This window comes from Marmota marmota, unplaced genomic scaffold, assembly GCF_001458135.2.
Source record: "Marmota marmota marmota unplaced genomic scaffold, marMar, whole genome shotgun sequence".
Classification (NCBI taxonomy): domain Eukaryota; kingdom Metazoa; phylum Chordata; class Mammalia; order Rodentia; family Sciuridae; genus Marmota; species Marmota marmota.
Genome location: NW_025999990.1, coordinates 31,587,048 through 31,614,312, shown reverse-complemented (window position 1 = coordinate 31,614,312; position 27,265 = coordinate 31,587,048). Strand labels below are relative to the sequence as shown.

Genomic DNA, 27,265 nt, shown 5'->3' with positions numbered 1-27,265 from the left:
AGCCTTAGCAATAATGAATAAATAACCCTAAATAATTAAAAATTAAATACACATTAACATAAAAATTCAATTTCTTTTATAGTTAAAAATTAAACATGCCTTATCTATTTCTTTAATCTAAAATCACCACATATATCTCATAAAACTATATCATTTACTCATTTTTAGGTAAGATAAACATCATTTATCATGAGAGACTTTAATAAATGTCATTTAATTATAGTTTCAGCATAAAATATAAACAATAAAGGAGAAATATTTTTAGATGGAGTAGTTCACTCCAGATGTTACCAAGGTAACCAAATTCAAGAGCTTTACATATTTCTTTTCTGAATAAATGAGTATGTTTTGTAAAGAACAAATGACTGATTTATATTCATTTGTATCAAATACACGTTCACCAATTTTGTAATTTAAGCGGTTAAAAAAATAATGTCTCATGGTACTGTTCCATAAATCAAAATTTAAAACAAAGTTTTTGATGTCTTTAATTTTAAAAATTCAGTCAAGAACAGAGAGTGAATAGTAAGCTGAGGATAAATAAGCAATTTAATATTGTTCAGCTTCATGTAACCACATTGAAGATTTTTGTTCTCTCTTCTTTAAAGGTACTTATTTAGAAATTAAAATCACAGACTTCAGACTCCTGTTTATGGGAACCAATTCACATCAGTTCACTGCCTGAAAGGGGCAATCTGCTTCCTTACCCAACATGGTCTGCTCCATCCTGAGTGGCTGCTGGCGTGTGGGAACCACTCGCTACGTAGTGTCGTGTGTAGGCTGTGGGGATGGCCTTCAGGTTCACAGGCCCTGGTGAAGATTCTTCTCTCAAGGATTCAGCCTGGGTACCATAGCATTTGAACCAAAGACTCTGTATTTGAGTCCCAAGGGAAAACAGCACCTGGAGCTTTGGAAAATAAGAGAGCCCAGGGTACCTAGCAACAGAGGAGAATGTGGAATGTGATGACAGGGCGGTGTGGAATCTAGTGACATCAGGAGGGCAGTTGGATGTTCTGTGGTTACTTTTAATGGGACAGATCTAGGGTGGTGGAAACCTTGCCACTTGATTAAAGCTCTTGTCTAGAAGGTCCAGTAACACTGAGTGGCAGACTCTTCGTTTTATTCTTTCTCCATTCCTACTGCCCACTTCCTCAATCAGGAGACACCTTAGAAATATGGTTTAAGTTGTTTTGAACGTCCCAACCAGTGTTTTATATGACGATAGTTTTAAACGCACCAGATTCAGTGGGTTGTTCCTTTTATATAAAGAATTAACTGTAACAGTCTCCTATAACATGTGTGAGTGTGTGTGTGTGTGTGAATCTCTCAAAGCCCCTGACCTACTTTCTTATACAGTCATTTGCAGTAGTTCTTCATTATGGCCTTTAGGCCAAGAGCCTTGGGCAAAAGGAACAGGAAAAAAAGATATATATCATCCTCATTTTAAGATTAGTACTTGGAAGTTCAGTCCTAAAATCCAGGTCAGATATCACAGGGTCCAAAAATCTTTTTACCATTTTTCCTCAAATGCACTATAGTCTTTTACCACTAAGTCCTTTGATGCACCCTTAGAAAATTTCCTTTTCGTATCTTAACCTAAAACTAACTCTAAACTCAAAATATAGATTGGAAAAACCCTGCTCCAAAAGAGTAGTACCTTAATATAAAAACATAGAAAGTTAAAAAATTTTTCCAACATCTATTTGCAAAATAAGGATTTTAGGTGTAACTCCATTTTATGCTTCCTGGCTTCTGTTCTATGCCTTCTCCTAGTTATAGGATCTGTTATTTTAAAAAATGAAGCTTAGCATGGTGGTGTGTTCCTGTAATCCCAGCAGCTCCCAAAACTGAGGTAGAAGGATTACAAGTTCAAAGCCAGCCTTGGCAATTTAGTGAGGTCCTAAGCAACTTAGTGAAAACCTGTCTCAAAAAATAAAAAGAGCTCAGTGGTTAAGTACTCCTGGGTTCAGCCCTCACCAATCCCCCCAAATGGGGGGTCTCTTCTAATATATTGTGAGATCACACCTTACATCTTACACTATAACTTCCTCTATGCTACAATACAAACTAGGTGATCTGATTTGATTTGATTCTCTCTAGCACTTTCTCTTCTGGATCCTAGGCACATTCTCACTTCCTGAATCATTTCTAGCTTAAGGCCTTTTGGTCCATGTGTATTTGCTACCTAGAAGTTCATTCCTCATTTTTCTAATTTTCTTTCTTCAAAACCTTGTGATGACATGTCCATTCTTTTTCTATTTTACTTATCCTCTAAAATATATCTTTTTTATTTAATTATACAGTCTTGTTCTCAGTATTATCTTCAGTTATCTTTGGCAAAAGCCTCAATTCTGACTACAAAAGTTCTATGCTTGCAAGGTCTCAACGTTACAAAGCCCTGCGAAAAGATAATTAAAACTGCAATCTCCCATTTTCATTTGCAAGATCATATGCTACTTAGTGATGTAATCTTAAATATGTACAAAGAGCAACACCACATTGCAAAGTCAAAACATTCACGCCAAAGACATATGCACTGATATAAATAAATACACGTACCACTAAAAGGGTGGAGGACACTGAGTTTAAAATAATAAAACAGCTTTTATTCAAAGCAAGAAAATAAAAATTGTTTTCGACAAAATTAATTCTATAGAAGGGTGGTTCTAAAACTTCTGCTTCATAGCTCTTAAATCCTTCTTAGAATGAGATTTAATTTAAGGAGGAAATACAGAGAAGGCAGTGGGATAAATTAGCTGTTTCAAAGCATATAACTAAATGTCAGCATGGTAATCAAATGATACAACTATCTGGGCTATCAATGAGGAGGTAAGGTGTATTATTTATATTGTTTTCTTTAAAATGTTATGAAATACCTATTTTGGGTAAGGCACTGTCCTTGGCATCATAAGTCCAAAGACTCTCTATGAAACTTGATCTTACCTGAGGCTATCAGAAGAATTACAGCGTCAGGTAGAAAGTAGTGTCTGGTCCATGTGAGTCTCACATAAAGAATAATGAATACATAAAGCTCTTCTGAGAAAGTCATCTACACATCAAGGGGGACAAAGGGCAATAGGAAAGGCCTCTAATAAGAGGTGGGATGTGAAAAAGGTGAGATACATGTGCATGTATCACGGTGATGGTAGAGGCTAATCCAGTTTACAAGAGAGCAAAAAATAAATAAATAGATAGACAGATAGATAGATAGATAGATAGCTCCAGAGGCAGGAAAGAGCTGGAAGAGTAGAGAAGTAAGTTTGTTTCACAGACTGCCACAGGAATTGCACATTGTAGACAGTTGTGGATGTGACACTGTGCATTATTTTTTTCCTGCATGTATTATAAAAACATTAATCATTGTCCCAGGGGAGATACTTGGAAAAACTCACTAACAATACAAATCTGGTCTGAGGAGAGTCTGTTTACCTCCATTCCTATCTCTAAGCCACTATCAATTGGCCCATAACAAAACTTACCAATCCCAATATGATTCATTTTTTTAAATGTTCAGTAGTGGAATAGTTTGTCAATGGCTTCTTAATTATCCAAACAAATTATAAAACACTACTTTTACTGTTCTTGTTGACTTGTTTTTAGGGTTTTAAAGAACTTGTATTTTATGAAAAATGACATGTATAAACATTTTGATATTCTACAAGGTGATTTGGGAATATCTGTGATTTAGTCTGTTGACAAAGTTATAGTTTCTGTGAATACCACTGTGTTTTATTGCCTACAGTCAGAATAAAATGTTAAATTGCAGTTAGTGGTAAATGAATATATATAAACACACACATACATATATATACATATAAGTATATATATATATATATATATATATTCATTTACATACATTTATATTTATTTATATATATCCATATATATTCATCTGTATATATTCATATAATTTCTTCATCTATCCTCCCTCTCAAGTTGTGGCACTGATCTATTCATGGATTCCAGGATGAATGTTCTTGAACTAGATGCCATGCTACTTATTTTACCTGTCTTAAATTGCACCTAAGTAATCATAACTGTCACAGGGTCTCAAATCCCTAACCCTGGTCCTGATAAGGAAGGTTTCAATGGGAGTTTATTCAGTCTGCTATTTCAGCTTTTAACACTTTGTCATCTTGTGACTTTAAAAATATGTTTTGTTAATCTATTTAACTGTAAATTTCAACAAGGTAGCATTTTACATCTTATGCTTCTTTGTGTTGTTCAACAGAACCCAGCGTAGAATCTTATACAAGGTTAACATTATAGATATTGCTATAGTTACAGATGTAGGTATTGATATTGATATTGATAAATAGAACGAATGTCACAAGCAATACATTAACATAGCTGTGTATGACATTCATTTATTGGGAACTCATTTGTGAAGCAATTTTCTGCCACAAGTTAAAACCCAAACAATTAATACTGTGGAAGTCTTGATGTTCCATTTCATACAGCAAGTACTAAGTATGATAAAATCTCATGTTAAATTTTAAATCAATCTAAGGTAATTATTACATAGCAGCAGTTCAATGTTTTCAAAGAAAACTGATAGAACATAGGCAAAAATATACCAGAAAACCCATTGAATGGGTAATAGAAATAAGAAACTGTCATGTAATAATATTTCATTCTATTGGAAAACAATGTGACAATTTGTAGAAAGAAATGGTTCATGGACTTATCATGAATTCTCATTAACTGATAACTAAGTTATATGAACAAATGTCACAGATTTGGGGTAAGTAATTCTGAAAAGAAATGTTCTAATTGAAGCTAAAATTAATGTGATTCAAAAGGAAATTGCCCTAAATTAGCATTTAGCCCAACTATAAATCAAGCGGGTTTGTTGTTGTTGTTGTTTCATTTTTACTGTGCCAATAATAAATCGGAAAATACAGTATTCTGAAAAGCTGGAAAGCAACTAAGAAAACAAGACCCGTTACAAAAAAGCTTATATTTGGAACAAGTGTCATAGAACTGGACAAGGATCTTGGCTGACTTCAAATTTATTCCTGTAGGGCTGTTGGGATTATTGTTTAACTAACAGAACCACCCAGTTATCTGCCCAGAGGAGTAAGTACTTGAAAACAGATTAGATGGTAGGTATCAGATGGTACCCTGGTATATATCACAGATTCTGAATGGAGCCTAAAGCAACCCTCTATAGAAGAATATTTGTCAGTATAACCAAAGGTTCAGTGTAAGGTACTGTATTTTTCATTGGCTGACTTTGCATTCTGACAACTGTTCTTGACTCTTTACCTAGTTGGCCATAATGGACTGAATACCCACTGAACCATTCAACACATTTGGACACGATCAATAGCACACTTTCATCAAATGGAAGTGCAATACATAGAAATAGGCTTTTTCAGGACCCAGAGATGCATGAACAGATTGCTCAAAACTCACCACAAAACAGTTTATTCTTTAATTTTTATGTATTATGTTAAAAGAAATTCTTAGTAAACAATTTAATGAAAATGAAAAATGTCTGCTGATTATTTCCATGATCCTGTGAAATTCAGCAGTGGAACCTACCATTGCTTTCGTGGATAAGCACAAATGGAGAAGGAAATCTACTATGTAGTCAGAACTTTAAGCAACAAATCTTTTTGTTTACTCTCCTTATAACAAAGCCAGTCTAAGATTATTATATTCACTATTTCTTGGATAGTTACTGAAGACATTTTGAATGATTTTTTTAAGTAGAAGTAGTAAAAAGAAGGATGAAATATTTCATAAGATGCTAAGAACTGTGTTAAAATATCTGTTTTGCAACTATGTATATCAAAACATGACTAGAATAGAAGGTAATCTTTATTATTAGATCTACAGGATGATGTTTCCTATAAATATGACTTATCCTTCTTGTCAAACCTAGGTTTTCTCAGTGAGATCATAAAGAGATTGGCACTCAGAGCAGAAGAACAGAGCATATATACATGGTCAGGAACTGGCCCACATGGTCAATCACCACATGATCTGTACTTATACTGGCAGCAAAGTGTCCAATCATATGATCTTAAGAAAGTACAGAACATTTTGGGAAACTTGCAAACTTCAATAGGGCAAACCACTTTTATTAGATTCCTTTAATTCTAGCTGGGGTAGTGACTTATCTTCAGCACTATGAACATTTACTCTCATCTTGGTCCTGCATTTCTTGCCAATTCTTCCTTTAACGCCACCACCTACAGATCTCAGGATAGTTTAGAAACTGCAAATATTTCCCATACAACATTGATGTAAAACAAGGAAACCACAGCCCAGAAAAAGAAATGAAACAGGTTGAGAATTTCCTTTGGAGTTAATACTCTTAGTCTCTGCTCTGTCACTGACAAACTAGTGGTCTTATAAAAAAAAAAAAAATGGGAGGAGGTATTAAAACCTGAGCCGCAATGCCACTCACTGGGAGATAGATAGCACAGGAGCTTAACAGGCTGCCTTTCAGGATGTAGTATATCCCAAACCATCGACTGAGAGCTGGGGCTAGCTCTCTCTCAAAGCCCCAATATCAATCTGCAGTACAAGACTTTCTAGAGATAGAAGTCACACTCATCTCCATTCCTCCCTACAAATGTAGGCAGTGCTGGCCTACAGGGGGACACTTCCAATAACAGAGTTTTAGACACCAATCATTCACATCATTTAGGCAACTAAGGGAATCTACTATAAAAGAGGCTCATGTGTTGGCTGAGGTCATTAATCCTGACTATCTAGGGAACAAAAATTGACTAAAGGCAAAATGGGTTAGCAGGTAGAACCTCAGAGAGTGTAGCCAGAAGCAAGACCTCATTCCATGACTCACCTGAAAAGGTCCCTGAGCAGTTGAATTGACAGATGAATAAATTAAACTATGGAATATGTAGTGGGAACTTGGTTGTCACAAATAAACCTTATGATTTGGAACCAGATACAAAACTAGGAATACAATGTTTATCTGGATTTCTTTGTTTTCCAGTGTCTCATTCCTCATTTAAGGAACTTTTGTCTCAACTATTGCATACAGAGTGCTTGGTAAATATATAAATTAATCCATTAATTCCATAATTTCAGTTGTTTCAGAACTAAAAGAGGAATGAACATCACTGGGCTTCATACAAATATGTCACCTCAACATCATGCCACAGTTGGACATGACTTAAATTTAGGTCCATCCTGGAAAACATGTGGATGTATGTGGTTGAGGAGAGGGAGCATGGGAGGAATAGACAAACTCTAGGTAGAGAAGAGGGGTTGGAGGGGAAGGAAGGGGGCAGGGGATTATAAATAATGGTGGAATGTGATGATCATTATTATCCAAAGTACATGTATGAAAACACGAATTGATGTGAATATACTTTGTATACAATCAGAGATATGAAAAATTGTGCTCTATATGTGTAAAGAGAATTGTAACACATTCTGCTGTCATATATAAATTTAAAAAGTAAAAGAAAAAGAAAGAAATACATGGTATGTACTTGATAGAAGCATCTTTGGATGCATAGAAAGTTGTGTGATGGTGAGACACATAGGACCCACAGGGATAGCAATCTGGTGCACGCATTCTCCTCCTAATTCACAAGTTTAGGCTACAGTAGGCATGTTCTCATGCAACCTTGGAAGAATTTGAAGATGTGAAACAGAGGAAATGGGTGTCATTAGAACTAGATCTTTTTATGTTAACCTCCAGAGAGAAAAGTCTAAAAACTACCATCACTGAGGTTGCCATCATTTTTCTATTTCCTATCTTTCCATATTATTATGTGCTCAACTCCTTCATACTCTGGAAGATCCTCTAGTCCTCCTTCAATTGATGATCAATACTTCTATATTGGTTTTGCTTGATTTAGCCAAACACCATTTATTTTAATCTAAAAAAAAAAAAAAAACTTTTGAGAAATACAGGAATAGCAAGATGGTGGAATAGGAAACTTTGGGCTTTCTTTCTCCTCGGGGACAATTTGACTTAACAAAAATATTCAGCACAATTTCCCTATGAAAAATCTAGGAACTAGTTGAGAGGCTCTTATATCCTGGGTAAGTTCAAAACTAGCCACATTAAAACTAGCAGGAATATTTGAGAAAATAGAGGAACAGAAATGTGAAGTGAATTGACTGTGTTCCTTTAAGAATATAAGTTATATATTGAAGAAATTTGAAGCCATTTAATGAAACATAGTCAAAGAACTAAGGGTGCTTAGCCTGTAAAGAGATTACTTTGAAGAACGATGGGAAAGATATAAGTCAGTGAAATATTCGCAAGTTTTAACATTTTCATTACCTGCTATGAGTATAGAAATCAAAGCTTAGAAGTTATACAGAATCATTTTTTTATAATATATGAGAAATAATTCTGATAAAATTATCTAAAGATCAAAGAAGTTTCCCTATCTTTAGAGTGTAAGCTACTACAGGAAAATTAAAGTTCTTATTCATTTATTAATTTTGATAGGCACCTGGTAAATATTTAATAACTATTAATTAAAGTGGACCATCACAGGAGTTCATAATTGTATAGCTACTTAGTATCTGCTTGAGGAAGAATGTGAGCCTTCTTTCTACAGGCTTATAGGTTTTTTCTTTTAACAACTTACCATATATATTATTTAAGAAGCTGTGATAGGAGGAATTCTAAGAGACACCTCCTACCCAAGATTACACACCCTAGTTTTCAGAATCTGCCAGTGATTAAACATCACTCCCATCACTGTTATGTGATGTGGTATGGTTGATCTTAGATAGGGAGATTATCCAGGCAGGCCTGATCTAATCACATGAGCTTTCTCTGCTTAGCGGGAGACCAATGTGATTCTGCAACCTGTATACTCAGAAAAATGAGATATTGTATCCCATCTGATTCAAATGTATGATATGTCAAAGTCATTGTACTGTCATGTGTAACTAATTAAAACAAATAAAAAATAAAAATAAAAAAAAAACAATTTAAAAAGAAGAAGTCAAAGAGAGAGTCACAGCACAGATGTTTTTCAATATGCTATTGCTGGCTTGGAGATGGAAAAAAACCTTGTAAGCAGAAATGCAGGCAGACTTAAGTCACTGACAGAGGTCCCTTCTGACAACCAGCAAGGAAACAATGACCTCAGTTTTATAGCCAGAAGGAACTAGACTCTGCCAACAACCTAGATATTTTTTTAACAAAGAATTAAACCCAGGGGCACTTAACCACTGAGCCACATCACCAGCCCTTTTTATTAGTTTATTTTGAGACAGGGTAGAGCCTTTACATCAGAGCCTAACCAGCCTGAGACCTTTATTTTGACCTTGTGATAAAGAACCCAGTAGAGTCTGCTGGACTTGACCCATAGAACACTGAGATACAGGTGTTGTTTTAATCTGTCAAGGCGGTGATAATTTTTACACAGCAACATAACATGTATACAGGACAAATATAAGGGATTTTCTACCATGTGTAAGGATCTGTAACACCACACAGAATTATTCAAATACATGACAAATGAGAGATGTGCATCAGGTTTCTCAAATTTTAATTACCTCAGTATTTTCTGGGGAGATTGTTAAAAATTCAGATCAATTTCGGTACTAAAAACTTCTAGCTCAACAACTTCGGGTTTAATTTATCCTGTTGGAGTCAGTAACTCTAGAAGCCTTTCTTACACAAAATTTTAGCCATATGTGAGAAAGTAATACAGATTATATTCAACAACTAGCTGGTTGAATATGTAATCATAGGAGACAACTGTGGATTCCAATTTAACTAAATAGACTGATACACCTGAAATTCAGGTTGGCAAAGATTGAGTATGAGGATATATTAATCCTGTGTTATGAATCTCTGAGAAAATTTCAGAAAAAAATGCCCAAAGTAATTATTCATTCCTTTTATCAAAACAAAAGTACTACTGCCAGAGTGGATCCATTTTTAACATTCATGAAAGGATAAGATTTTACTCCAAGCGTTTATGTAAATGTCTAATTCAAAAGCTTCAGATCTTATCTTGGGAAAAGCATCACCTTGATGACCTTGACTAATACACTCCTGGGAAGGAAGTTCTTTAAGGGGTGATTAGAATTATTAGAATCCTTATTGTCCCTGTGAAGCAGAACTATGTGCCCTCTATGCATTCACATATGCTGAAGTCACTGTGGACTTTGCTCACATAGTAGGTAGATTATCACCCCAGGAGTGATTGCTAAAATCATCAGTGTGTTCTCCGGGTCCCTCATGCTTTCTTTTCCCTCTGGATAGCTAATCCTCTAGCTAGTCATGTGCATGCTGGCTCTCTGTATGTCAATTTGCAGAGGAATAGATTGACAAATTGATTGACTGATTATCCTTGACTACAATTCCTCCCCAGAAAAATGATTCAACCAGGTACCTGTAATTTAAGCCTTTTATCTCTAATTGCAGAATGAAAGGTTTTTCTCTTGGTATCCTCTGCCATTAGCAAGCTGGGGAAGTGTGTTGCATTTGGGGACCCTGTGCAAAGAGAGGAAACCCTGTGATCATGGTAGACCTGTTAGGTGCCCAGCCTTTTAGAGTAGCTTAGAGGTGAATGATTAGAATGCCTACTCTGCCAAGTCTTATCCCAAAACTTCCTGCCCTCACCTCCCAGAAGGTCTTCTCCCTTCTGCAGTGAGCATGCCAGAGCTGCTCAGGGAGAAGTCTGAGACTCTCATCCCCAACATTCTGATGCAGAGAGAAACCTGAACCACCAAGCTTTTCATGAATTTAAAAGACAAGTAAATCTTAACATAAATACCCCAAAGGGCCCACATACTCTCCTTAATCTTACACACTGGTCATTGGTTGGTCTGCTCTCAGATCCACTTGTCTTCCTTCCTTTGCAAACATCATTACGTAACTTTCATTCTTAGGTAACTTTGCCTATTGCCTTATGACACTGTTTAGACATAGACACTGGCACAGACAGATCACAGAACAAAGAGAAAATGCCTGTGTGTGTCTCCCCTACCCTACATGCACCCTCTCCGATTCAGGTAATCTTTCTGTCTAGGCATGGAGTATCTCTTGTCTGTATCCCAGTTCCTGCCAGGAAGAATCACCTGTGAATCTGCCTTCCCTTGGGAAGGGATCTGCAGCATTGCCTCTTGGGCTCTAGTGACACCAGCTCTTTTCCTCCTCCTCTGGCTTAGAAGCAGTCTCTTCTATTATCAATTCCGGGTTGCTTCATTATCCTCTATTTGACTTTTCAGTTCTTCCAACACCTTGGTAAATAATGCCTTGTATAAAGCTTTTCTGGGTGACATAGAATGGGCTCCATTTTCCAGATTGTATCCCAGCTGATGCAATTTATCTTACTGTGGCCTTAAGATTTCTGATTTCTAACTCCCTTGATGTTATTATAGTCAATATTTGAGTTTTTTTTCTTATGTCAATTCATTATTGGATATCCAAGATATTTTCACAAGTCTTCCTTTGCTCTCAATCCTTCTCTCTCTCTCTCTTTCTCTCTCTCAATGAAGTAAAAATCCATCACTCTTAATTTTAGTGGTGTTAATGATCTTACTGGCATCCCAAAGGATGGGAATTCAATGAGAGTTTTGGTGACAAATTTAAAGCATTATTATTATTTAGATACTTGTTGAAGGATTGGTATCCTTCCACAACAACCAAATTATTCTGATTTATTGAAACATAAAGAACTATAATAGATTCATCTCAGTAGTATCAATTGCTTTAAACTTTCAAATGCTTTAATCATACAAGTCATTTTGGTAGTTATTACATTTACAATGTTCAAAACTGTCATATGTGAATAACACTGTCAGTTTTCCTATTTTAAAGAGCTTGAGAGATAAAATGCAGACTTTCTCAAGTCACAGGAGCAGTGATAAATGTAAAATTAGGAAATGGTTTTCTGATTTCAGACCAAATTCTGTCTCAATCTCACTCCCATTCCTCAGAAGGAGGCACATATTTTGATACTGTGAGAGGAACCTGCCTGAGAACGACAGGTGGTATGTTACGTGGGGGAAGAAATGAGTTAACTTCCGATTTAGGAGGCCCTCAGAGAACTACTCAATTGAAAGTTGTGATCTGAGTCTTTGTAGCACTTCATAAAAACCCAGAATCACAGCAAATAGGCTGCTACAACATTCACTACCACAAAGGCTTTGGGCCTAAGCTTCTTCAATTAGCATAAACTGAACCATCATGTTTTCACAAATGCAGATGAATTTTTGATATCATCCTGATTAGAAGAGTGCAGACTGACCATGATAATTATAACCAAAACCAACTCTATCTGATATTTAAGGCTGAGTGATATCAAATGATAACATTTTAGGAGACTTACTAAAGATTTGAATCCATAGGAAGAGAAAAATTACAAGAGAATAATTTGTCAATATGTGACATAAAAGAAAACCAACGTTAACATTAAGAAATTAAGCTCCTTTTGTTGAAGAAGAACAGTAACATGACTGGTATTTTTCTTTTTAAAAAGGGATCATTCAAAACTGAATTAATATATACTTTATAGAAATCCTTCAAAGTAAAGTAGGTGGGTATTACTTGCTTCATTTTACTAATGTGAAAATGTTTGAGTTACAAAAAGATCCTATGATTCATTAAGGGTAGCCCAGCTAATGTATAGTGAAGCTGGCACTTAGTGCCACATGTCACATTCTGCTCTAAGCTATATTGTCTCTCAAGGAAGGCAGGCTTACTAAGGGAGCAGGGAAAGGGGATGACGATAAAGGTGGACTAGAACAAGGTTGAAGGTCACGACCTCTCCAGTAAGTAGAAGAATAGATATTCTGTGAAGCACACTGGGACCAGGCATCATGGGACTAGAGATGAAGTAGGAGGAATACCCTCCTAGAACAACACCATCACTCATGACCAAATGCCCTGAATTATAAATAGGGAAATGACAAAAACTAGAATTTTTTTTTTTAAAGTTTAATTGCTGTATGCCTTGAAGGTAGCATTATGCTCTGTAGTGGATATTTAGAAAATGTCTGAAGACCTTAAGTTGATGATTCCATCTTGATCCTATTTTCTAAGCTCATGATTTGCATAGTTCACATCTTTGTGGATCATACATTATCTTTTCACGCACTTAAGTGTGACTGTGGATCTTTCTTTAATAAGCCTTTACATGAAGTAGTATATATAGCAAATCACCAAGAGGAAATATAATTTAAAAATTCAGTCCAAGGAAACATCTTGCTTTTGTTGATGCTTTGTCATTGTAAAAAGCCAGAAGTAATGTCAGACTAAGTTTGATGGGAGGGGGGATACTGACACTGTAAGGATTCCTATGCAACAGTGTTCTTTTCATAGTAGTAGTGTATATGATCATTTTCTTTTATGTTTCTGTCTTTTCATTAGTTTTGCCGCAAATCAAAATTTAAAATATCTCTTGTTGACTGTTAAGAAAAAATAATTTAAGTTAATGTATGGAATGTATTGATTTAAACTCTGAACAATACCAAATTAAGAGCCCTCATACTGTGATTATTTCTAATTAGTCAAGAGCAGCTGAAAACACTCCCCCAATCCATGTTTTATGCTGCTACACAAATCTCACATAAGCATGGCCATTTAAAAAATCTTTCATTGCATTAAATGTGGCAGATTCTATCTTGAAAACCCTCATTTCTTGACCTAATCTAGTAGGGAAACATTTACTTCATTTTGAATGACTTGATTCCATGTTCACTGGTGATGGCCCCTTTCCAACGTTCTTTCTCTGTGGTTATCCATGCAATTAGACTAAACTGGAATTCTAATTGGAATAAGATATATTGCATGCTTGTATGAATATATCAAAATAAATTCTACTGTCATGTATAACTAAAGGCAACAAATAAAAAAATAAAAAAGAGAGTAAGTATGAAAATTAATTACAATGCTTTTATGATTTGAGTGGGTAAATCTCCTCTATTTTCCCTTCTAGAACTGATGAACTTGCCAACAACTCTCTACACTGGTAACTATATGACGTATCCTGGCCCATACTGCCAAGGCAGATACCTGACCTAAGGGTCATCAAACCATGAGTCAAATCATACCGAATGAGGTCAAACTAGAAATGTGAATTAGTTCAAAGGAGTCCATCTCTTGCAACTAACATTTTTCTTTTCATTGTATGGACCAATGGTTGTATGAAAATCATCTGAAAACCTGTTAAAAATACAGACTTACAGGCATTACCCCAGACCTACTGAATCAGAATTTGCATCTTATCAACACTCTCAGAAGATTCTTGTGCATGATAAAATTTAAAAGTCCAAACTATTTGCATAGAGAGGAGTTGCAGTAGAACTAAAAGTCACAAGGAAGCATTGGGCAAGAGGAGTTGCAGGGGCTTATGGGTGAGTCAAATTCAATAGAGAAAGCCAAGATGGGGAGACAAATGGAAACAGAAGATACCATGGAGGGACAGGTCTGCCTCATACTGTCTTGGTATAAAGTTATTATTCATGCTCCATTTGACTTTCAGATTTATTGTGGTTTGGACAATAAATGATAACCTGTATAAAACTCAATGAGGTTAAGGTTAATTCATGGCCTGGCTGTGCTGTATGCATGATTCTCAGATCCATGAAATCACAATTTCCATTATTGTGACACATCATTCTTTTTTAAAAAATATTTTTATTTGTTCTTTTTAGTTATACATGACAGTAGAGTCTATTTTACTATATTTATACAAGCATGGAATATATTCTATTCCAAATAGTATCCCAATTTTGTGGATGTATACAATGTTGAGATTCACCATGGTGTATTCATATATGTATTTAGGAAAATTATGTCAGACAGTGGTGTCTTTCCTATTCCTATCTCCCTTTCTTCCGTTAATTTCCCTTTGTCTAATCCACTGAACTTCTTATCCTTCCCACCCTACCTTGTTGTATATTAGCATCCACATATCAGACAGAACATTTAGCCTTTGGTTTTTGGGGATTGGCTAATTTCAATTAGCATGATAGCCTTCAAATGTCATACCAGCAAATGTCATAAAGTCATTCTTCTTTATGGTTGAATAATATTTAATTGTGTATATATACCAAAATTTCCTTATCCGTTCATCTGTTGATGGGCTTCTAGGGTGCTTTCATAGCTTAGCTATTGTGAATGGTGCTTCTATAAACATTGATAAGGCTGGGTTGCCCTAGTATGCTGATTTTAACTCCTTTGAATATACACTGGGGAGAGGGATATCTGGTGACCCATAATTCTTACCCAAATGATCATTGCTTCTCTATCATCATTATTTTTCTGTCCACAAAAGATTTTAGTGGTTAAATAGTGTCATTAAAATTATTTAAAATAATATGTTGGGTACTTAATTCAGTATATATAATCCTCAAAGAAGGTCCAGGTTGTCAAGTGTCACTGGGGACAAATTTGGGAATCTTATTTGAATGGCTTCCTCTTAGTCCCTCAAGTTCCAGGGTCTGTTAAGCACTCAGAAATAGCTGACACCACAGTCTGGTTCTTCCTTCTCCACCACATACTTTTTCAGACAATGAATTCATGTCTTCACCCAAATGTGGTGACATCGCATGTACCGGTCATGGAAAGAAATTGGGCCATCTGTGACCATTTCTGAAGGCCAGAAATTCCTTCTTTTTATGGGATACTATGTACCGTCTGTTTTTCTGACAAAAATTCATAGATGCTTTGTAGACATAGGTTGCACATGATTTTCTGGACCATAATTAGCCAAGACATGGTATTTTAAAATTTTATTCTATTTAAATAATTTCCCTTAAGATGTACCTTTTTCTTACTACTCATCAACAGACTACACTAACCAATTTGCCATAGTAAATGTAGCAATGAAACATCATTAAACAAGTTAAACAGAAAAAAGTTTCACATTTTTTACGTACAAATCACTCGGCACTACTACATATAATTGTTCTTAGTAAGCAATAGTTCAAAATGTCCTGTAATTGAGTGACTCATGCCTCAGAAAATGAACTGTTTCCTCATATTTATGAGTGTTGTCTTAAAGGCAAAGCAAAAGAATGGTATAAATAAAAGTCTAGCTTGACTATAGTTTTTGCTTTTATTAAAAGGAGCAATGCAAATTATATGTATGATATTCTTAATAATTTTTAAAGGTTCAAATTTCTATGTTTTATCTTAACATTACCTCTCTTTTAAAGTATACATGTAAGAAAAATGAATCCTGAAACTGCATGTGCCTAGGTTAAATATTCACAGGATCCTGAATTCCAATTGTCTAACTACTTTTGCTTCTTTTAACTTTTGTGAAGAGGCAGAGGAAAAAAGAATCAGGGATATAGCAAGGTAAAGGCCACTATGCTTGATAAATAGTAAAGGCTCAGTAAATTCTAAATAAGTTGCTCAATAGACAAGTGAAAAAAAAGGAAACAAGGGAAGAAAGGTATAGGGATGTAGGCACATATATTCTTTTTGAAAACATAAAGAGAATATAGTTCTCTATGAAATTGAAGTTTTGGAGTAGTTCTGTCTTTGCTGACTGATTGATATAAAGATGGTCTAAATAATTTTATTTGGGATTTGCTTATTTCACTTAGCACGATAGTCTCCAGACTCAACCATTTACAAGCAAATGTCACAAAGTCATTCTTCTTTATAGACTTTATAATTTAGACTTTATAATTTTACTGCATGAATTAATAAGGTGAGAGTAGATAAAATCAGGAAAGATTAAGGGTAATGGTAGAGAAAACAAGTCATGATAAGGAAAGGGAAAGAGAAGGGAGCAGAGATGAGTGGGAGAAGAGGAGGTGAACAGGGGAGAGATGTAGGTAGCTGGGAGTTAGAGGGCAGAAGGAGAAGGAGCAGAAAATTGGTTGATGAAGGGTACCTGTTTCAACTTGAATAACAAAATTTCTTGGAAGTGTTTATTGGTAATATCTGGGTACCTCTCAGGACCCCACAATCCAAGAGCAGAGATTAGGCCAGTTTTCTCTCCCTGGTGTATCAAGACTGTACCAGTTTACTACTGCATTTCTGCTCAAATGACCAATTCTAAAGCAACCCTGTCTTTGTATTTCCAAAGGTGAGTAGTTTGTGTTGAAAAAGAATGAAATGTAGAAAAAAAAACCCCTCAAAACATGAAATGTAAAAGATACACAATATCAAAGCCCATTGAATTATTATTAAGTTCTACAGTTTATTGTTTTTTTCCAAATCCTGTACTTGCTAGGGACTAGTAACTGAGCTTTGAGGAGTGGTATTAGTTCACTAACTTCTCCTTGAATAACTTGACCTGGAAGACTTTCATTAAAATTATAAAATATATAAACAATATAAACATCAGAGCATTAGAAGTTTGGCACCATATTATACTTATATCATGGTTTTTTTTTATCCTGGAATTATATTTATTTTGGATAATTTTCCCCCATCTTATTGCCATTCAATTCCAGGAAGATAATACAGTGCTAATATACCCCCCCCCCCTTTTAAATGATTATGTTGATGTGTTGATGACAAAGGACATGGCTGTTTACTGAGGGTCCTGGACTACATAGCAAAATAGAATAGCATCCAATTCTCTTGGCACCTAGGCCACTGCTTTTTCTCAAAAGGGATTGGTAGTTTTTTTTTTTTTTCTTTCCTGCAATTAAATTGGACATGCAGCATTAATTAGCAAGCTAAAAGCACTTTTGTTCTCACTTTTGGCTTAGCAGACTCTATGGAGTCTCTAATTTGCACATTTCAGCTCTGCAGACACTGCAGACCAACATTTTAAGAGCTGGTCTTTAATTTGGCTTAGCCTCCATTTCTGCATGGATAATGTTAAGATGTATATTTACTTTTTTGACCCAAATCATTGGGTCAAGGTAGAATTCTGTCATTGCCACAATGAATCAATGGTTGCCCCCAAACAAAACTGGGTGATCAATTATCCCACCTTTCAGTGCTTTTCAAATTATTAGGTATTTTGTGGTAACCCTTTGTATTAAAAAAATACAACTTAAGAAAACCATTGGCAAACTTTTCTTTGAGATAACTAATTCAAATTCATGATAAAAAATGAAATGTATCTTTGAAATCTTGATGGACACTTCCTTAAAAAGGTATAATGATTTAAACATTTACCAATCACATGTTTATTTAACTTTTCTGGAGATTTACATATTAAACTCTATTAACAGAGGTTATCCATTGTGAGTGCAGTGGATTGAGAGGAGAGTGGGAGATTCTTCCTTTTTCTGTATTTTGGAAAAATATTTCATGACTACATTTTAAAACCAATATTTCAGGAGCTGGGGCTGTGGTTCAATGGTAGGGTGCCTGCCTAGAACATGTGAGGCACTGGGTTTGAGCCTCAGCACCACATAAATAAATAAGACAAAGGTATTGTATCTATCTACAACTAAAAAAATGTTTAAAAAAACAATATTTTATTAATACCTTTTATGACTTTATCCATTGAACTTTAAAGTAAAACAGCATGCAAAGCAGATTCCTAGCTCTTTTGTCCTCAAGTAAGGAAAATACAGTGGAAGTGTAGGGCTGAGACTCCAATGGAATTTTAGAGTTTGCCAAAGTCTGTATCCAACCTGCTTCCCTACACTGCAGAGTAATGTAAAGTGAGTCTATGATTCCATATGGTGCAATATCCTTGTATTTCTAACCTAGGTATCTGCAACAAAAAAGAACCATATGAGATCTATCTCAGTAATAGTATAGCAACCCAGAATTCTGGCCACTCCCATGCCCACATTGTTCAAATAAACTTGGTCAAAAGTATATTTTACATATTAACTATCAAGCTGGATTTTTGTCCTTTTATTTTAAGAGATCTACTTGCTGCCTAAAAGATTAGAGGTAATACAGAGAATATGATTAAGATGTCAAATTTATTTAGAAAAATTTATCTGATAACCAAAAATACTCTAGCATGCAAAACAATTCATGAAAATATGTGCCAGGTTATGAATCTAGTTTTCTATATAAGAGGTCCAATGACACATATTTTGCTTGTAGTTGATAATTACTCCAAAACCAAGTATTTTTAAAAGGAGAGTGTTACCAATAATATCATGTCACTTCTAGCACTGTTATTTCTCTTGACAAGTTAAAAACTAGGATATAAATTTTAAGAGAGAATGGGCCAGTTGGAAAACCAAGTCTTGAGGTCAAGGAGAAGCAAAGCTAAAATAACAGGTTAAAATTCTAAACTGAAAAGAAACCATAAGAGAAGAACTTGGGAACAATGCTGTGAGGCTTTGTAACAAAAAATGAATAGAAAAAGTCCCCACATTCTTGGGCCTTTTTTCCCCACTCCCAACTGTGAGAAATGGCAACCAGAGGAAAGAACTAAAAGCAAAGAAGATCCCTAATGTCCTCTATGTGGCAGGTGTTAAGAGAAGCTCATGTCTCATTCCTCATAAGGGAACTAATCTTCCCTGGGGACCTTATTAGTTAAAGTATAAAAATAAAAAATAAAAAACTGGTTATCACCCTTACATTTCCTACATGCTTAAAGCAATTTCCAGAGAGGATACACATGTGCAGCATTCTCTACTAAAGCCATGACTTCTGGTTTTTCTTTTTAATTTCTAAACCTCTTTGAAAGTGTTATACGTGGATTTTTTTTCCTTTCCTCAATCATTTACTAATTGGAATAACTATTATTAGACAAGATTGGAAGTTATAGGCTGTATCAATCAAAGTTAACTTCTTATTCTTCTTTTAAAATCTATCTTGAGCTTGTTTCACAAATCAGTGTATTAACAATATTGTAATGTGGATTATTGAACTTAACATACTATTATACAGAAAACATTTTATACTAAGGTTATTTTTTACTAAAAGTTATGAGCTATAAGCGATTTTATCAGAAAAAATAACAGTCTTAAAGGATGCTTCTGTTGCAGTAAATTTTGCCTGTAATTTTAAAATATAATATAGTTCAACAATATAAAATTATATAGAGCAAAAACTAAACCCTTTTTCTCTCTTGGCTCAGTGTTCCACCCTGCTTATTCTTTTTAAGACCTGATTATACATATTGTCCCTTCTTTTTTCTGGCTCTAATTTTACCTACATTTTTCTCCAATCCATTCAATCAAATCTATGAATGAGAGGACAAGTTCCCTAGCTATTAATAGTAGTGCACTTCTAAAAATGAATTATTTGGAAGACATTCCTCCTCCCAAGCCCCTTTCTCTCTACATGTAAGAAGAAAAATTGGGCCAGAACATGTGATAGTGTTTTCCTTTTTAAAAAAATTTTAATTTGTTATATATGACAACAGAATGCATTACAATTCATTTTACTTATATAGAGCACAATTTTTCATATCTCTGGTTGTACAAAAAGTAGAGTCACATCCTTCATATCTTCATGCATGTACTCAGGGTAATGATTACCATTGCCTTCCACTGTCTTTTCTACCCCTATGGCCTCTCTCTTCTCTTCCCACCCCTTTTCCCTATCTAGAGTTCATCTAATCCTCCCATCCTCCACCCCCCGCAGCATATTATGAACCAGCATCCTTAAATCAGAGAAATCATTCAGTATTTGGCTTTTTGGGATTGGCTAATTTCACTTGGCATTTTATTCTCCAGCTCCATCCATTTACCTGCAAATGCCATGATTTTATTCTCTTTTAATGCTGAATAATATTCCATTGTGTATATATACCACATTTTCTTTATCCATTCATGTATTGAAGGGCATCTAGGTTGGTTCCACAGTTTAGCTATTGTGAACTCTGCTGCCATAAACATTGATGTGGCTGTGTTCCAAGTATGCTGTTTTTAAGTCCTTTGGGTATAGAACCACCTTTGGGTCAAATGGTGGTTCCATTCCCAGTTTTCCAAAGATTCTCCATACTGCTTTCCATATTGGCTACACCAAGTTTCAGTCCCACCAGCAATGTATGAGTGTGCCTTTTTCCCCATATCTTCACCAACACTTTCTGTTGTTTGTATTCTTAACAACTTCCTTAATAAGACTCCTATAGTACAAGAATTAATACCAAAAAACAATAAATGGAGTGGATTCAAACTAAAAAGCTTCTTCTCAGCAAAAGAAACAATCAGTGAGGTGAATAGAGAGCCTACTAATTGGGAACAATTTTTTACCACATGCACATCAGATAGAGCACTAATCTCTAGAATATATAAAGAACTCAAAAATCTTAACACCAAAAAACCAAATAACCCAATCAATAAATGGGTCAAGAAACCAGACACTTCTAAGAAGAAGATATACAGTCAACCAACAAATATATGGTAAACATCTCTAGCAGTTAGAGAAATGAAAACCAAAACTACTCTAAGAGAGTTCATCTCACTCCAGTCAGAATGGCAGTTATTGAGAATGATGGTGTTTTCTAAGGTCTATAGGAATGTGACCACCATTTTTTCTTCCAATTATTATGAATCTCAGCGATTTGTATGGAGGATCAAATGTTGGAGAAAGTGTCTGTTATCTTTAACCACCTTCAAAACTTTTAGGAAAGAAAAAGGAGAGATAGCTTGGATATTCATAGACTAATGAATTTTCCAATCAAATAATACCAAAGAAATAACAATCAAAGAAAGGAGAAAGAAAAAGGAAAGAAAACTTCAAGCAGCAATTAAGATAAAATTGACAGATAACTACAAGGGACTATTGTCATTTGTTAAGTGCCTAGTGCAGTATTTCTTATATTGATTATCTCCTTTAATTACCCAAACAATCCATGAAATAGTTATTGTCTATAATAAGAAAAAATTCACATTCTGAAGATGATAACCCCACTTGTTTTCACACCTTTCTGTCAGCATTGTATACTCCAGTAACCTTCATCAGAGTACTTTTCACACTTGAATTTCTGTATGTGCCTGGGCAGAAGCAAGTCCAAAGAAGGGGTATGTAAAGTTCTCATTGAATGAATATAAATGAATGAATCAGTAGGTGATGGATGGGTGGAAGGATAAATAATCTTCTGAATCTCAGAATAACATCCTTTCTCTTAAAGGTTAAAAGGTCTTTATCATTTTCTTCTTTCTTGAGTAGGATAACAGTTTATATGAGACACCAGTGTGTGACCAATGGCCTGCTTATTAATAATACAAGGCATATAATACATAGATACCCAAGGCAAGAACAATAAAAATGATTGTTTCCTTATCACTACTTCTCCATATAGCATCCCAAATTGACTAGTATGCTACCTTTACAAAATGACAATGTGAGATGTAGAGTGAACCGCAATAATTCTCTGTGTATTAGTTATATGACTTTTAAAATATTCCTTGGGCCTTATAACTATGAGCTTCCTCACTAATAAAACTGGGGCATAATGGAATTATATGTTTCTTGCAGTGTTTTGATAATTCAATGAGATAATGAATATAAAAAGGTGCAGAATATAAGAAAGGTAAAAGGATAAATATTCTTTGAGGGAGAAGGTGGCTGCCTCCCCATTACCTCTGCCCATTTAGAATATCTTCTTGAAACATAAAGACCTAATAAAAGGTCCAATCTTTTGATTTTCCAATCCAAGACAGAATTTTGAGACTTCAACCTGTAAATGTGTACCTACAAAATTAGATTAGGGGTTTATCTCACCAGACAAATGGGAGATGATCACAGGAACATTCATTTATCTATCAAGAGATGGAGAAGTTATAATTATTTTTTCTTCCACTTTACTATAGAGACATGTGAAAATTTCTCTTTATTCCATATAGATACAAAGAGAACTTTTGTTGACAGGATTAATTTTCTCAATATTTAAAAACTATAAAGCACCAAACAACTCTTAATTGTTGTTTTTGTTAACTAGTATGACAATTAGCATTATTACCATTTAAGAACTATAGTGATAGAAGATTCTGCCAATTATCTGGATTAAAAAAATATATATTTGCCCTGAGCTCACTGGTAATTCCAGCAAAACTATATATCCCCAAAATTCAACTAAATATATGCTTTTCCCCCTTTTGTATTGAATTTACTTTTATCATATAATAACATCAGAAGAAAAGAACAAGTTTCCTAGCTAAAAATTATTAAATTGTAGACCTATTGCAGTCTAGTAGTCAAAGATAAATACTTATGGTCCTACTGAAAAGAAGTATACTACAAATCAAAAATAAATGTTAAGTTTCAGCAGTCTAATCACCATATCATATACATTTATCAATGAGGAAACCATATGTAGAGTAATTACGTAAATGTTAAAGATGCTTTGAAATTTCACTCAAAAGTGTGACCAAAAACATACTCTGTCATGAGTAAGTTATTTTTTTCAAGTCTTAAAGAGGAAAATTAAGATCTCTAAAATCTAATTAATTGCTACCTCCCATTACCATCACAGGTCTAAGAAGCCACCCTCTTCCTCTTGAAGAAAGTATAGTATGATATAGTCTACTATATACTATACCCTGCATTTAAGTCTTGAAGGTTCTTTCTTTAATGGAATTGAATCCTTGACCAAGTCTATCTTCTGTGCTTACTTTGTCTCACTGCCTACCATGGGATATTATGATTTTCTGACTATTGGTCGTGACCACCAAACTGAGTGTTTCTATGAAAATCTTAACTTCAGCATTTTTCTTTGTAATTATGATCACCTATCTTGTCACCTGTTACCTAGCAGATGTCAAAACTCTTGTCAAATAAATGAATGCACAAAATTCCATAGACTATACATCTGTGATGTGTTCTTCAACTGCTCCCTAATTTTAATTCTCAATGACTATGCTAGTTTAAGCTGTCAGTCCTCATTATCTTTGCCAACCTTTGCCCAGACCAACTCTTAATCCTACCCCACATTTGCAAAATGCATCTTTAGAAGAGACTATTCCTATTTCTCACTCTTAGTTCATATATGTTATGGGCCCCATCTACCTTCAAAAATATATATTATCCACATATATATCTCAGATTGACATTCCATTCTTTCTATAATCTAATTTCAATAATTTCTTCTGAAAGCTCCTCCATAGCATGCTACATATTTGCTTGCATATGAATCTAAGAAAATAAATGAATTTAGCATGTTTGTCTTGAGACATATAGTCAAATTTAAGGAAGGTAAAAAGAACATTTTTTTATATCAGCATATATCCCAAAATTCCAGAATGAGAAGTTGTTACTTTTAAAATTTCCCTAACATGGCCTTTCTAATCTAATAAAGGGTCACAGAATTGAACCAAATATGGTCAAATTGAATCTTAATTTGAATTTTAAAAGCAAATACAAAGTGTGTTTAAATCACACCATCATCTTTGTACTGAGTATTTTTATTTCCAATATCTTCTGTAATACACACAATCATCAACTCTACTGGTCACTTTCAGAACATATCTTCAGTATACATGACAGCAGACCATTATACAAATCATGTATTAATGCCTCTTGTGTTTCTTGTTGAATATTCTCTAGAACATATTCGTGCCATGAATTTCTTATGCCTTTGCTTCCTTTTTCTCTCTTCTACTCTGGTTTCCCATGCAAAAGTTTAGACCATTACCAAAACACCTAGGAACCCTACAGCTTTTAGAAGACCTTGATGTTCTGATCTTTTATTGTTATTCTTAAAATGACTCCTGGAATTTCCAAATGGCATTCCAAACCTTTGGGACCAGAAGGAGCAACTTCTTTTTTTAAGATATCTGAAGTGTTGTCTTTTAAGGAATAATGAGGCTTTGGAGGATGACCTGGTCCTTACTTAGTAAAACATCAGCACAACATAAGGAGCCAGACCAAACCAGACCCAGAGAGATAACAAATTCCCACTAGACTTCATCTAACAGCATTTGGCTCCAGGTCAGTTACCTCCATAGTGCAGAAAATAAGGAGTGGAAAATACTAAGTAATATAAAACTTCTTTAAAAAAAAAAAACTGGTGAGAAATACCTCTTGAAAAGCTTCAGTTGAAATAGTAAATGGGCTAAACCCCTGACCTAACTTTTAAAAATTATAATTCTAAACATTATCTATTTATATACTTTATCCTATTTTTCAGTAAATACTGCCAGCTTTTTCTTAGCCATCTTTCTTCTCTCCCAGTCCTGTTCTTATCAGTTCTGAGCTTTGCACCATATAGGGACCCCCAAATTTCACTTTTCAGAATAAGGTCATTAGTTTTCTCATTTGTTTCCAAAGTCTATAAAGTCAAATGAGCTATTCTAAATTTTATTTTGAGAGCAAATACAGCAGATTTGCCTCTTTCTCTATAATTAAGAGTCCTGGCCTGAACTACTGATAGGAATCACTGAAAAAGAGATTGTTGGAGTAATTTGCAATCAGTTGCTGAGAGGGGCTCACTTCCTGCTTTGTCTCCATTTTTCTTCAGAGTGCCAGGGGCTGCACAGTCACAGTCTGAATGCTAAGGAACCAGGGATGACTCTCAGGGTACTTTTTTTGTGTATATTTCTAACACAGGAAGAGAATGATTTTATGTAACATTTTAATACAACTGTGTAAATCTAAGATGTATGGTTTCCAGAGAAATGGAGTACACATGTGATCTCTGCTCTGTTTTCACAGCAACACCCAAGTCTCTTTCATTCTGAGAAATTAAAACAGCACACTTCAAATGGTAATTAAAATTTTTTACGATAATGGCTATATTTAACCTAGACTATCATGTTGTAGTGTGTAGTACACGAGGAACCTAGGATTGTACACATGGCAAATAAAATCCAGTTTCTAAATACATGCTATAAATATATATTCAGGTTCTAAACAATTGAAAACTATGAATGCAGTATGATATAATTTTCCTCATGAATATTTAAAATTAAAAATATGTACACTCAAGGTAATACACACTGACAATAATAATTATGAAATACATAGTAGTAGTATAGTATGTATTTGTTTTTGGAAATATTTTTAAATTTTTTGTATGTGGATTTAACATGTCCTTTGAAGTAATGAAGTTTTTAAAAGACATCTTTACAATAGATGTTACTATCAAATATTCCAAATTCATAACAAGGTTTCCAGTGCTTAGGCTGAAAAGAATGTAATCCATGGTAATTGTGGAAGTAACTGTTTAAATACAAACCAAGAGGGAAACAAACCTAAACAAACCCACATAAATATTATCTAGAACAAAATCCATTTGAAGCAAGCAACAGAAAATCCTGAAAGAGTAACACATTGTACATGTTTTATGCTGACAAGTTGAAGCACCAACACCAAATAGAATAGCTAAACAATTCACTCTTCCTCAAAGAACACCTTCTCATCATGCTAAAAGTACCTTAAAAGAATTATATCACTTATATGCTTCTAAGAGGATTCTAAAAGGATGCATATAGAATTGAAAAAGAACGCTTGCAATCCTAAACTGAAATTTCACCACTTTTGGTGTTGAAGAACACAACTTGCTTAGATATACAGATTTTTTTTTCTAACGAAAATTCCTTTCTCTATGGAATTTCAAATTGAAATGCAGAAAACTAAGTTCCAGAAACATATAATTCTTCCCCCCCCCCCACTCATCTAATTTTGCCATGCTTGCAGAATTTTATGTGGATATTTCAAAAGTACCTAAAATTTTGCCTCGAGTTACTAAGTTAGTAACCCTTTAAGTGCTAGCTAAACTCCAAAAACATGGGCATTCTCCACTGTCTCCTGCGGTCGTTCTCCTGCTGCATGGGACAGTTTTCAACAAGACTTACACAAACCTCATTCATCAGTATGCTACTCTGGAGGAGCTCACACTTACGGTGAATTCTGCTCTTCAACTTAAATACCAGTGTCTGTGGCAGGCCAGTTCTATCTTTGCAGATCCAGCATCCCTCAGGCGAGGTCCAACCTTTCCCTGGAAGTGCACCCAGGGATTAGCCTGACTTCCCCTAAATTCTCTCCTCTGCACAGTAAGAGCTAATCTTTCCTGTATGAAGCAGGAGATGGTGTTGCTATGACAACAGAGCACATTCTAGCAGTGGGACTACTGAGATGAGCCTTCAAAGACTCGGAAACATGCACTCAGTCTTCCTCCAGGGCTATGGGCTCCTTCCTTTAAGATTTAATCCCCCAACAAGTTTATTGTCAGACTGGGTTGTTGATTACCTATGCATTTTGCTAAAGGGAGATCACTGGTTAGCAACATGTCTGGAAGATCACAGCATTATTTAATGAAAATGCCATTCCCAGTTATATTAAATTTCCAGTTGTAAATGCTCTATAAAGCTGTTTGCAAGCACTACCCCCACTGAAATTGAAAGCATTCTTGCTTACTCTTAGTTTTTCTCTAATCATAATAATATGTTAAAAATGGCATGATCAAGGGGCAGCTTTATGGTTTTTTTTGTTATCGTATATCACCACCATTGTCTCAACTTGAAG

General features: G+C 34.8%; 1 protein-coding gene across 9 annotated transcripts in view; it reads right to left on the bottom strand.

The window, feature by feature from the left end:
* The window catches only part of Nol4 (nucleolar protein 4), a 302,493-nt gene that overhangs the window by 128,217 nt on the left and 147,011 nt on the right, over positions 1-27,265 (bottom strand). The window contains exon 1 of one of the 9 annotated variants that reach the window (XM_048806378.1): positions 26,643-26,791. The exons of 6 other annotated variants lie outside the window; for them this stretch is intronic. Coding sequence is in view for 2 of the 3 variants with exons in the window: in XM_048806377.1 (XP_048662334.1) it covers positions 708-726 (19 nt within the window). In the remaining variant the exon portion in view is untranslated. Of the gene's footprint in view, positions 1-707; positions 879-26,642; positions 26,792-27,265 lie in introns of those variants that run through there. 2 more of the 9 variants (XM_048806377.1, XM_048806379.1) reach the window with 2 other exon arrangements.